This window comes from Condylostylus longicornis, unplaced genomic scaffold (assembly GCF_029603195.1).
Source record: "Condylostylus longicornis isolate FDR11 unplaced genomic scaffold, ASM2960319v2 ptg000018l, whole genome shotgun sequence".
Classification (NCBI taxonomy): Eukaryota; Metazoa; Arthropoda; class Insecta; order Diptera; family Dolichopodidae; genus Condylostylus; species Condylostylus longicornis.
Window position 1 is genome coordinate 814,042 of NW_026577987.1, and position 13,688 is coordinate 827,729.

At 25.0% G+C, this 13,688-nt stretch overlaps 1 protein-coding gene across 5 annotated transcripts; it reads left to right on the forward strand.

Moving 5' to 3' along the window:
• The first annotated feature begins 2,985 nt into the window (after positions 1–2,985).
• LOC129606179 (ninjurin-A-like) lies at positions 2,986–13,628 on the forward strand. 5 transcript variants are annotated; one of them, XM_055516327.1, is made up of 2 exons: positions 2,986–3,003; positions 12,388–13,628. In XM_055516327.1, exon 2 carries the CDS (start codon positions 12,417–12,419, stop codon positions 13,230–13,232), a length of 816 nt encoding a protein of 271 aa, XP_055372302.1. In that variant the 5' UTR covers positions 2,986–3,003; positions 12,388–12,416; the 3' UTR covers positions 13,233–13,628. The 5 variants fall into 5 exon arrangements, with proteins under 5 accessions (XP_055372302.1, XP_055372300.1, XP_055372298.1 ...); XM_055516325.1 differs by lacking the exon at positions 2,986–3,003 and adding an exon at positions 3,028–3,728; XM_055516323.1 differs by lacking the exon at positions 2,986–3,003 and adding an exon at positions 3,028–3,797 and having other exon boundaries at positions 12,388–13,627.
• Positions 13,629–13,688: the final 60 nt, after the last annotated feature.

Sequence of the window (13,688 nt, forward strand, 5' to 3'; positions counted from 1 at the left end):
AATTTGTACTAGGAATATTTGGAAGATTTGTAACTGATGTATTTTCAGATTCAAGTTTAATAAATGAATTTAAATTTGATTTAATTTGAGCACTCGAAATCATATTAAATAATATTTATACTAATGCCCGGCGATACTTTTTTAATTACTGCTTGTTCTTTCTTTAAGTATATGAATAGACTAATCTAAGAGTATTTAAAAAATATACTAATGAAAAAATTACAAAAAAATAAACCCTATTATATAATTACGTCATCGATTTTTTATATCCCACACATTCAAATTTTTTTTTTTCAAATTCTGTAAAAAATGAGCACAAACCTGTAAGCGAAATGAAAAAAGCTGATATACGAGTAATTTAATAAATTTGCCAAACTGATCAGGAGAATTACTTTCGTATGAAAGTTAGAGTAAAGGTTTTTCTGTTTTAATTTAAAATGAGTAGTGTTGAACTCTTTTGATTATTATTGGGAAGTACCTTGAGCAATGGTCATTTTTCAATGCAACATAAAATAACGGTTTGCCATAAATTTCTTTTCAATACTCTCTTGAGTAATTCATAAATATTATTTAGAATATACTTATAAAATTAAAAATTTAAAATGTTAAAATGTTCTCTATATGTTTTGTAAAATAAGAGATAAAATTTAACAAATTTTGTTAAGTGTATAAAAAAAGTTAAAAGATTCAAGGGGAATTATTTTGTAATATCAAGCTGTGGTTAAAAAATTCATTCTAAAGAAGACTCAACAGTGGTATTTTTTCGGCAGAGAATTGTATGTATTATTAAAATTTCAAAAAAAAACTCGACAAAATTAATATTTGCATATTTTCATATTTTTCTTTCAATTCGAATGAAGTGAGTTGCAAGAGATATTTTAAATTTGCCGAGACAGTATGAAATTATTAAGGTAGTCTCAGAGCCTTTATACTTATATTGACGGTATCCTTTTAGTTTCTGAAATAAATCTTTATTGACCATTATAATAAGCTATTTTGTGAGCATGATAAATTTCTTATATGCAAATTATGTACATACGCAGTTTATAATGCATTTACATTCATATGATTGCAATTTACTTCGTTTACCGAGTGGTCCATTGTAGCTATACATACATGTACTTTTGAAATTTTACAGCTTCATATTGGTGTATTTTCACGTTTATGCATAACATGTAAGTTCGGTTTAATCATGCGATAGATTAAAATTAATTATGACATTATGACAGTTTTTTGAATTTTACTTTTATATTCTGTTTTTCAGCACTCTATAACAATATGAATAATGGTTTTTAAAAAAAATTTGGTCATTATTTTAATTATTCATATTTCATACAAAATATTTTATACACAAATTCATATTTGTATGAAATCGCTTCTATTTTGAAGATGTCAAAATCAATATTGTTTTGGAAACTTTTTAAATAAAGAATTTTTTTTACGTTCATTGAACATACATATTATGTATTAATACAAAAATACATGCTTGCACGTAGTTACATAATATAATATACTTATGTAATCAATTGTAGGTATAAAACACGCATTTATTATTTTTTTTTAATTAGAAATATTAAAAAAAAACTTGTGTTCTATGTTTTTTATAGAAAAAAAAAGATATATTGTAAATTTAAGAGCAGATTACGTTTGATTGTGAAATACTTACATATATAATTGCCTTAGATTTTATACAACAAAAAAAAATTAAATATTTAGCGAATTTTCTATAGGTCGCTTTTTGTGTAATAAAAAATAAATTTTCTTTATTTTAAAAGAGTAGCAATTTGAAACTCTCTGAAAATGTTGTTGTAAATCTCTTACTCCTACACATAGTAAGTTCTTTTTAATAGGGGAAAGCCTAAAAAAAAATAAAATTTTATAAACATTTTCCTAATGATTGCTTGAAACATTTCATCGATGTGCTTGATTTATAAAAAAAAATAAAAACCAATTTAACATTTATGATTCATCATGTCAGCTCAAATTTTTACTTAAGGATAGTTAATCATGTCAGGGTTCCGGTTTTTCACCCACCCAATTTGAGGCCTTTTTATGTTTTTAAACTTTTTTTGATATTTGTTATATCTTATTATTCACTTTGATCATAAAAATTGAAATAAAGGCACATATATAAGTACGAGCATTTATTTATAATTAGTTACATTGTACCAAATGACCGGTTTGATACAATTGTATTATTCGAAAAGGCATAATTTCCCCGAAATAAAGTGTGGCAGAAAGTCAAGAGATGAAATACAATTTGCCGTTTACTCCACACTCGTATAAAAAATATTTTATATATAGAGAGAACTCGAAATGAAACTAGTCTGTAACAATTCGAAATATTTAACTAAATATATAAACAAAGAGTAAAAGAGAATATGACACAAACTACAAAATAGTATTATACATTATTAACGGTAAACTATAAGATAATATTATTATACATTTATTTAAAAATTTTTCAACTTAATCTAAATCTTATTTTGATTTTTTTAGAGTTATTTTCTCTTATAAATACATATGTACGTTTGTATATCTAGTATATTTCAGTGTTTAGATAAAAAAAAAAATAATATTGAACTTTAAATATATGAAATAACGTCAAGTAAACAAGATCGACAAGAAGGTAATTCATTTTAACATTGAATATATGTATGTATGTAATTGGATTATTTTTCTAATACTAGCTAAAAAAATTATTTCTGTAATTCAAATTTTCACTTATATTTCATTAGGTGCAAATTTTTAAAATTTTGATTACCACTATTAATATTGACTATTCCCTTTACTCTAAAGCAAACATAATTTAGTACATATATACGTAATTAACGGAAACTCTAAATCGGATTTCTATTGCATGTCTTATTTGTTTATATTTCATATAAATTAAAAAACAAGTTGTATTAAAAAATTATTCATTCGAAAAAACGAAATTATTTAATTTACTTCTGAGTATTACAAAATTGGAAAAAATGCTTATGCGTTTCTTTTCGTACATTGGTATGTCGTTTTTTTTTACTAGTAAAAATTTTAAAGTCAAATAAATTTTACTTAAATTAATTCATTAAAACGTAACTGTGAGCTATTTTCGTACACCTTCGTTTTGAAGTTACAAGGTTCAAACTCCGGAAAATACCATCTTTAAATAATGTATTATGAATTACATTTAATATATTAGGAAAATTTTAAATTCTGCAAACCAAGAAATGTTGCGAGCAATTTCTTTTAACTTTTAACACAAGTAGCAAGCAGGTTTGTATATGAATTAACCTTCAAGTTATGGGTTTCAAATTATCGGTTTTTCAAATTACTTCATCTTAGTTGTCAAAAGGAAAAGGTTCATTTTCAAACGACTGCCTTGATCAAGTATGTATATCTCTTATGTATGTGGGCACGAATACTTAATAGATAAACAAAAAAGAAATTTAAGTTGTATGATATATTTATACATAATATGTACATATGTATATGCATACACAATGTGTGCAAAGAGTTGACGTGATTTTGGTTTTCAGCATTTATTTTTTACTTTTATTTATTCTCACTATGTTGAATGTTAATATTGAGTTGACTTCATTTGTTGCTTGTTTACTATTGATTCTCTCATTTTAGCGATTTTAATAGGCTTCTGTTTTACAGAATATGTTTTTTTAGCACTTTATTAGATTAGTATTAATTTTGCATTACTCGGTTTAAGAAGTTTTTGTCACCGCTTTACGTGTTCGGTATATGTATAATAAAACAATTTAATAATTTTAGAATTATTTATTTAAATAATTTTTTAAAAATTTTATGTAATTTTTTTTACTTTTTCGTAAAGCATTGATAAATATATACTACATAATAATTTAAGAAACTAAATTTACATATTCATGATAATTTTGCATTAAATTTACCTTTACTTGCTAATTAAAATTTAATTATTTACGAATTGATTAATGAAAATTTTTGACTTAACTAGAGACGCAAATATTAAGTGAACATAGTAATTCCAAAAATAAGATTATGATTTAAATTAAAGCACTTTTTAATTAAAACAAAAAAAAGGATAAAGAAATGCATATGTAAATTTTGTTTCTAACGTAATGAATGTAAATAAATGAAAAAGTGTCACGGTGTCACGCTATTTTTTGTGCTCATTTAATACGAAAAATTAAGTGTATTATTTTACATATAAGTACATACGTAAGAATCCAGCATGTTTGTGGAATAAAATTGGCACTGTACTTTGAAAATATTTAACTTTTGGTTTTGTCTCACTTTTGGAGATAATAAAATATTATTTTTGGTTTTGTCTTTTGGTTTACCGATTATATTTTTTTTTTTGGTTTATATAAAATTCAATTATAAATATATTCTAATTGTTTGCTTTCTTCTGTGCAATGTTATGCGTAAGCAAACTATTTTGATTATAAATCATCAAACTAGCAAAGCTTTTTATTTATATGAATTTTGGCACGTATGTCTGCCTATGCATGTATGTATGTACCTTTGTTAGTTATTCGGCTTAGTCGTTTTGATTTTGCAATATTAACTTATAATTTTAATTTATATTAACTTATTAAGTTATAAAATTTTAATTTATATTACAATATAAATTTTTGAAATGACGGTTAAAAAGTTGTAGAATGTTAACTATAAATTCCATTTGGACCATTGCGCGTTCAATGCAATTATTTATTCCATTAAAGGGTTAAACTATTAATTTTACTTTTAGAAAAGGTACTTCATACTACGCGAATTTCTCAATAATTCTCTTAATAAGTTTTAGCTGGAAATCAGTTAATTATTTTCCTTTATATGGGCGAAAATTTAAACATAGCCCGTAGTAAAAGTTTATAGTTGTAAACCCGTGATTTCTTCCTAATTTCTTTGAAAATCAGGTGATTTCTAATACTGTTAGACGAAACTTATAAATAAAATTTTAAATTAACATGCCTTAGAAATGACCAAAAATGTGAAATTTGCTCATAGTAGCGGTCCAGCTTCCGCAATGTGACATATCCCAAAACTTCACTAATCCGTGACACAACTAAATAGCATGAGATATCCAAGTGCAGAAGGATAGACCGACAGATTGATTTTCTGGAAAAACCGAAAATTTGACATGCGAAATTTGAAGCTACCAACCTCAATATACCTTTATAAAACTTTGTTGTATGCAATGCTGTCTGATGAAATTCGACAAATTCAGAAGGTTTGCGAATCGCTAATTTTACGAGCTTTAACGTAGAGAAAATTTCCACTGCAAAGGCAACAAAATAAATTATATGCTATTTTATTTCATAGGGTATTTCTGGCAAGGATTATATGACATGTATAAGAAAAGTATGCTCGATTTTTCGAAACCCGATTTACTTTTATTTTACGTATCCACTACATATAAAACGCATTTAGGAAAAGTGTACAATATCAAGAGCTTTTAAGAAACTTTTTGGAATGCGATACTTTGTAAAATTTACGATGTAAGCGCATTATTGAAGTCACGGATAATTTATGGTTTATGGTACAATGGAATTAGTCCTATATACTCTATACTCTACATTAGAAGTGGTCGATTTACCAGAGAAAGCTACAACTATGGAAAAATATTCTGTGCGGTAACTTACACAGTTCTAAAACTCTTTCCTAATATGTACATTAAAACCCTTATGACCTTTTAAAATTTAAAAAAGGAGAGTTTTGTCTGCAAAAACATTTTTATGATTGTTTTATTTTTATTTTTTTGTATGCATTTAGCATGCTAAATATGCTGACAAATTTCGCTACCGAGTTTTATTTAAAAATTAAATATACATATTTTAAAGAAAATATAAAAATACTTTTCAACTTTTATTGCCTTTTCTTTAATACACCGTCTTTTAATTTAATTTGTCTTTTAAATTTCTAAAATATCAAAATTTTAAATTATTACTTTAAATTTACATGGCGGTATATGAAAAAAATCAAACACATTTGCGGTGCACGAATTACATATGTATGTATGTATATGTATATCTGTATTGATACTTAGAATAGCGCAAGTATTGTTTTAATAATTCTTATAGGAATTTGCTTGCAATATAAATGAATTTAATAAGATACTGTAAATTATTATTATGTAGAAGGTCTGTCTGATATAAACTTTAAAAAACTTTAAAAAGAGAAACAATGACAAAATTTCTCGCAAAAAGAAAAAAAAATTCTCATTTAAAAACAAAATAAACCAGATGGAAAACTTGAAAAAACTTTTAAAAACTATATAAATATGTTTTAAACGTAAAATTTCAGAGTATTTACCAAACATAAACACATATTTTTTGGTTATACCAAAAACAGAAAATTTTGGATTATAAGAGTGTGAAACAAAAAAAACCATTTGTGAACTCATGTTAGATATTTTATTTTTAATTAAAAAGTTTTGGAAAAAAAGTTATTGTTGATGAATTTTTTTTTTTCAAAAATAAAACCTTCTGACATAACCAAGGAAAACATTGTTTCGACCAAAAGGAGCATCTTGAAAAAACAATGAAGCCAAATTTTTTTTGAAGCCATTGTCAAACTCGTATATACAAACTAGTATAAACGAATAAATACGTTTATTTTATTTACTTGTCTGACCTTTATTATTAAATATGTCTAATTTTTAAGAAGGATAAGTTGAAAAAATTTTTTCAAAGTAAAAACTAAAAAATATTTCAAAATATTTTTTCATTTTAGATATCTTTAAAAAAAACTAAATTTAAACAAAATTCGTTATTTTTTTTCTTTTTGAACAAATTTATTTTATAAATTGCAAATAACTATAAGTGTTTTAATATCACAATATTTTATTACCCTCGAAAATAAACATATTTTGTTAAAAAAATTGTTTTTTGTTTTCTTACGTTATCAGTTTTGTTTGACAATTTCTCTGAACAACTCTAAACAATATTAATAACAATTAATATAAATACCTATAAATCTTAAAGATTCTAAAACAGTATAATTTTTAACAAATTTTAATTAATATGATTGTTATTACTCACTAAAGTAGACGGTATGTTGTTTTACTCTTCCTTATTCATTAAATGAGCTTCACATACTAATTCATTCTAAAACAAAATATTTTATAAATAATTCACGCTAATATTTTATTTTACTTACTGAATTCAACGACATTCGTCTTCATATATTTTTTTGGTGACCAAATCCTTACTTTATGAAGGAAAATATATTTCATTCCATTATTTTGATTTCATCATTTATAGCAAAACTTAATTATACAAAAAAAATATTTGAATATTTGTCTGTATGCTACATTTTATCAAACATAAACTCATTTTGCTTAAAAAGGAAATCCGGCGCTGATAAAATTATTCATAAAATAAAATAAATTGAAAGTTTTCATAAAATAATATTCTTTTTTTAACACTTATTATTACATATTTTATGATTTTTTATTTATAAACTGCACTAATTTTATAAATAAAATATTGAGAAAATGAGAATGTAATAATTTTCTTTCATTTTTGTTTAAAAAGTATTATCCCAGACGCTTTGCATGCAAAAACTTTATAAAGTTTTTAAAAATTTTTAAAAACTTTGTTATACCAGACAGATCTTTTATTTACTTTACTTAAAACATTCATCTCAATCGGTAGAGAATGACACGTGCATTCTGAGGGGGTTTTCGTTATGCACGCTGCGCTGAAAGTTCTACATTAGAACTAAAATTTCTAAATTGCAGCGTTAAACAGTATGCAAAAACTTAAGCTAAGCTTTTCAGTCTACAAATTCTGAAACTTCTAAATAATCTATCGTTCGAAAATAACATAAATAGTATTGTTTATGAAATTATATAAGGAAATTTTAACAAAATATGAAGAAATTATTATGGGAAATAGAAATTATTAGAAATAGAAATTTAAATTAAAAAAGAAAAAAAATTTCGTGAAGCAGCGACAAAATTTATGCTAGAGATCTGCGCTACATTTCTAACATTTCTTTATTGCAGATTGAATTTTTGAACGCACTTTATTGCAGCAAGTAATTTCCGAACAATCTATATTTTTAGTGTGTGTAGCGTGAATTTTCGAACGTACTACAAGTTAGAACTATTTTAGAACTCAATAAACGAAAACCCCCTGACTTGATTCTGAATATTTTTCCTTGAATTTTCTTTTTTATTAGCTCAACATGAATTTTCACGAAAATCGTACATCGAATTGAAATTCGAATTGAAATTATCCCACCGAGGTACATTTGTACTTAGTTAGTAAAAAAATATGGAGTGAGTATGCACATATACCGTGATATTGATTATAGTAATACTATAAAATTATAATACTTAAAATATTGCTCGCACCACAGTTTTGTATGAAACGAAATTAAAAAATGAATTTTGTAATATTTCAATAACAAAAATAATACACATTCAATCTGTATTATTTTTAACTGTGTATTTAATTGACGTCGTAATTTTGTGTCATACGACATACATACATACATATGTATGTAAGCATATCTTTATAATTTATGCAAAGTACGAAAAAACACTACATAAAAGAATATTAATGTATATGCATCCTTGAAACTTTAATGTTTTGAGGGCCGTGTCTACTTACCTGGCCGTCTGTGTGTTTCAATATATGGTCGCCCTAATACATAATATTTTTTCAGCATATTTTTCAATTGTTGATTTTTCTTTTTAAGTTTATTTTCTTTTTCTTTTTAAGTTAATTTTATTTCTTGCTTTCTAAATAATTTACAACAAAAACAATAAATGAAATCATTTTTTAAAGAATATATTAACCATTAACGATTAAATTTTTCACCATTTGGCATCAATCTACAAAAATAATGCGGAGAAAATGATTTTTTTTGTGGGTAGTTTGAATCGGGTCTTTTTCTATTATAATATCTAGAATATTATTTGTAATTATTAAAGGCCAGCAAGCAGGGTCATTTAAATTTCTAAACATATGTTCGTCATCAATTTCGTTATTACTTGAGCCAGTTTCAGAGGTATCTTCCACTTTATTATCACTCTTAAGATTATTATTTAATTGTTTATTTTCCGAAGAGATTTCAATTTCTGTTACAAAAACGGAAGATAAACTGGAATTATTATTGAAAGAAATTACAGATTTTTCTTAAGGACTTAGATGAATTTAGTAGATTATTAGAGGAGTTTCCAGGTTTTGAACGCACTATTTAGTCATTGAGCCAACAATTTTGTTAAATCCTTTTGTTTTTGTTTCTGTTCTCGTTTTTTTTATATTGCGCACCTTAAGTCTTTTCGTTTTTCTGTCAGACATCTGTAGGGTTTAGAAAATATTCAAATTGTTGAAATTATTTTTTATTATGTTGCAGATAATATTTATTTTATTAAACTAACCTTTTTTTAATGCATTAAAAATAGTACTTTATACAATATGAAAAAAATAATAAAAGCTGCTTTTTGTTAAAATTTAATATTATGCAAATATGTACCTCAATTTCACTTTTTCAAATGAAATTAAAATTTAAAAACTTTTTATTCAGTGCTTTCGAAACTTACATATGAAGATGCATAAATGCAAATATTTTTTTTTAAAAAAAAAAATTCTTTTACAGTTTGTTCTGCGCTGAAAGTACTACATTGTAACGCTTTAATATACAAAGTATGCAAAGTTTTTTTTTGAGGTCTGCGCCACATTTCTAACATTTTTCTATTGCAGATTCAATTTTCGAAAGCACTTCCGAGCAATTTCCGAACAATCTATATTTTCAGTGTATGTAGCGTGAATTTTCGAACATACTACAAGCTAAAACTATTCTAGAACTGAATAAACAAAAACCTATAAATTTTTTTTTATATTTATTAAAAAAAATTGTGAAATTTCACTAATTTCGGCCGCCTGCGTGTTGGGCACGTAATAAGAGCTGGCTATAGACACAGTCCTGGTTATGCAAAGACTTGAGACTGATTGTTAACGTTAATGAATGAACTAGGTGCAATTTTAGACTTGTTAAAATGCCTTCATTTTAAAAAAATGAAATAATATTGGTTTTTTCCACCTTTTTTTAAAATTATTGCAACTAATCAATTTTGACTTTCGTTATCTTGGGAAAAAATTAACTGGACAATAAACCAATGCTTTTAGAAAGCTTTGAAAAAAAGCTTTGAAAGATCTTTCCAATAAAATTCCAGCTGATCGTATTTGATTAACTTTTTTAAGCTTTATTCAATAATTTTCATCTGCATTATGTCTCACAGGTCGACTATCAAAAAGGTTTTGAAATAAAAGTGGTACAGTTGAAAAAGGTTTTTTTTTGCAAGATTTAAATTTAAGGCACCTTATAATATTCTCTGGACCATCAATTTTTGCAAATTTATGGAAAACTCGGTTTTTAAGTTGAACAGTTGCATAACAGAAAAGGTACATTATTTTGAACAGTTGTTTTACATTTTTCTAAGACATTGAAGAAAAAAATTTGGTATAAAATATTTGCAGTACATACTATTATTCTCAATAACTCCTAAGCCAGAAAATGAAGAAAAATTACCCATATACCAAATTAAAGGTCAGTAGACAAGGTTGATAGCTGTGCTAAAATTGGAGGAAGCTCTAATGTTACGTCACCTACAAACTATAACTAATGTAGATATTCATTAGAATATTTAATAATTATACTTAAAATCAGTTGAAATTGAATTTAGAACCCTGTAATCCCGAACCTGTTGAATTGTGAATACCGTCTCCATATAAAAGTTTTGTTTCCTCATTAGATTCCTATACAATGGCATATAGCAGATATGATATGAGAAAATGTTTATGCTTCCTTTTATATTTTATTTTCAATAATTTAATTACTTTTTGATTTTTAATAATGTTTAAATATAACATGAACAAAGACTAAGTCGACTTGTAAAGAATACTATATATAATATATAATTAAAAAATGCATATATTATATTATAATTACGATTAATCATACGAACAGTTTAATAAAAGAAAAAAAAAAATATTCACTTAAAGTTTTATTGTGTCGCTGTTATGCAAACGTCTGTGGATGCAAAAATAAATATGAAATGAATATGTTAAGAAAGCATACAGAATTTTAAATAGTTATCTTTTAATCGATTAATTAAAATATTTTACAGATTAGCTATGAATTTACAAAAATATTTTGTTCTTATTTAAAAATTATCCCTTTTAATATTTAAAAGCTGGAGTTAACATAATTTCGAGATACAAATAAATTTTATATATAAATGTTAGCCAAATTAAGCTAGGTGACATAATATATGATTGTCGAAGGAAAGGTTCATTATTATTTGATGTCATTTGAACAATTAATGGCTTGAAACAAAAAAATTAATTATGATGCCCCATAAATTTATTTTCCTTCAGATGCGTCCTTTTTGTTATTGTTCAGTTTTATGATAGGACACTTTCAGTTCACAATTTCAAAATTTATAGTATTAATTTTCGATACTTAAAATTTTTAAATTGAAATTTGCTGCTTTATAAATTTATACCTTCAAATTTAAAATTGGTTCTCTTATTATGTAATAAATGATATAAAGAAGGAACATCCGTTTGCTTAACTTTCAACTCTGTAAAAATATTAATTGTGCATGATTAAATAAAAATATTGATCGTGCAGCTGTAATTTAATTTTATGTATTAGATCGTAAGTAATGGTTTTAAAAAAAATTATTATAGTAAATTTTAAAAAGGAATGTACTTATTAATATGGTTTCCCACTTGCTATTCATTGACATTTCATAAAAAAATTATTAAATTTATCATTAGAGAAGAACTCAGATAAGCACAATTTTTAATTCATTCAGTTCGTTTTAATTATTAATCAATACATAATTTTATTTCCCAATTACATATTAATATTGTTCAACTGTTTTACACGAAGTTGGAAATTTTAATGTTATTAAAAATTTAAATTTTTACAATACATAAACCAGTGCATAAAGTATTGATTTGAATTTATGGTTAAAACAACATTTATTTACATTGAAATCAAAATACATGTATTTCCATTTTCATATTTTGTTTTGGCATTGCAATTGAAACTTTTTGTGCGCTAAATCACTATTTTAAAGTTGTCTAGAACTCAAAATACGAAATATTATGTAAGTATATTGTTTTCGTCAATATTAAAATATTGTATATTTAAACAATTGCTGTTTGAATATTTCAATATAATTTTTTTAAGGTTGCAAAACTTGTCCAGAATTTTTTTTATATATTTGGATTGAAATACAGTTTAATTATAATATCTTCTATACGGACTTGTCTTTTTTAAAATTTTTCCTCTCTAATCCGCAATTTCTACATTTGAAATAGTTGATTAAATAAAATACTTCATATATATTAAGATTAATACTTACGAAATCTAAAACAATTTTTCTTTTTTTAGATATTTTTTAACATAATTAATGTTAAAAAATGTCAAAATTAAGGAATACTCGGAATGATGAACATAGTGTTGCTGTAGAATTAGAACCTATAATGGCTTCTCCAAGAAATCTTATGAATATATTACCAGCAAGATCCAGAACTGGACGTGATTTGGATGTAGCTATAACAGATGCTGAAACAGTGAATATACCAATAAATCCATCAGCAGCACCACGGGCTAGACCAGAATTTGAAGAAGATGATGAGGAAAATAATGAAAACGATGGAAGTGATAAATTACCAGTTCCAAAAAATAATGATGGCGGTATTGATGACGGTTTTTTAACTGGTAATGATAATGAAACAGGTTTCGATAACAATCCGGGTTCTAATTTACCGCCACCAAATGGTTTAATACCAAGACGTAGACCAAGTTTAAACCCATTTCCATTCGCACCTGATTTTGATCCAAATGTTACAAGTATTGGTGCACCAAGTGGTGTTGATACGCCAATACCTGATGTTAACATTTATCAGCATAAAAAAACATTGGCACAGGGTATGATGGATTTAGCTTTGTTATCCGCCAATGCAAACCAATTACGTTATGTTTTGGAATCATACAATCGTCATCCATATTATTATACAAGTTTAACATTTATCTCAATTAGTATAATATTTCAAATAGCTGTTGGTATTGGTTTAATATTAAATAGTCGCTACAATGTCAAAAATGAAAAGGATATGTGTAGAGCAAATAAAATTAACAATTTTACTGTTGTTGGTATTTTTATTGTCACAACCGTAAATGTATTTATTTCGGCATTCGGTGTTGCAAATCCTCCACCCGATATGAATGGTTAACGTTATAAATTTTTTTTAATTCAAATATGTAGTATGTATATTTTAATTTGTATCTTTGTATTAAAATTAGTTTAAAAAAAAAAGGAAAAACGAATTTGTTATATTTGTACGGATACGTTTAAGAAAAAAAATAAGTTTTCAAAAAAGTTTTATTAAAAAATATAGCTATTTTGTATAAGAATAAATATAAAGTTTTATTACATATACTATACAGTGCAAGGCATTTCAATTAACGATGAGAAGGGTTTGGAAAAAAGGGTTACAGAACTAATTTCTTTATGATTGGTTTTATTTAGAACGAACGATATTAATAAAAAAGATTAAAAAAATGTTTGTGTACTTTAACTGAAAATTAGTTTCGGCATAATACCAAAAATTACTAATAAAATGCAAACATAAAAAAAGTTAACGCAATTTAAATTGCAATAATTGATTGAAAATGTTTTCCGTAAACAG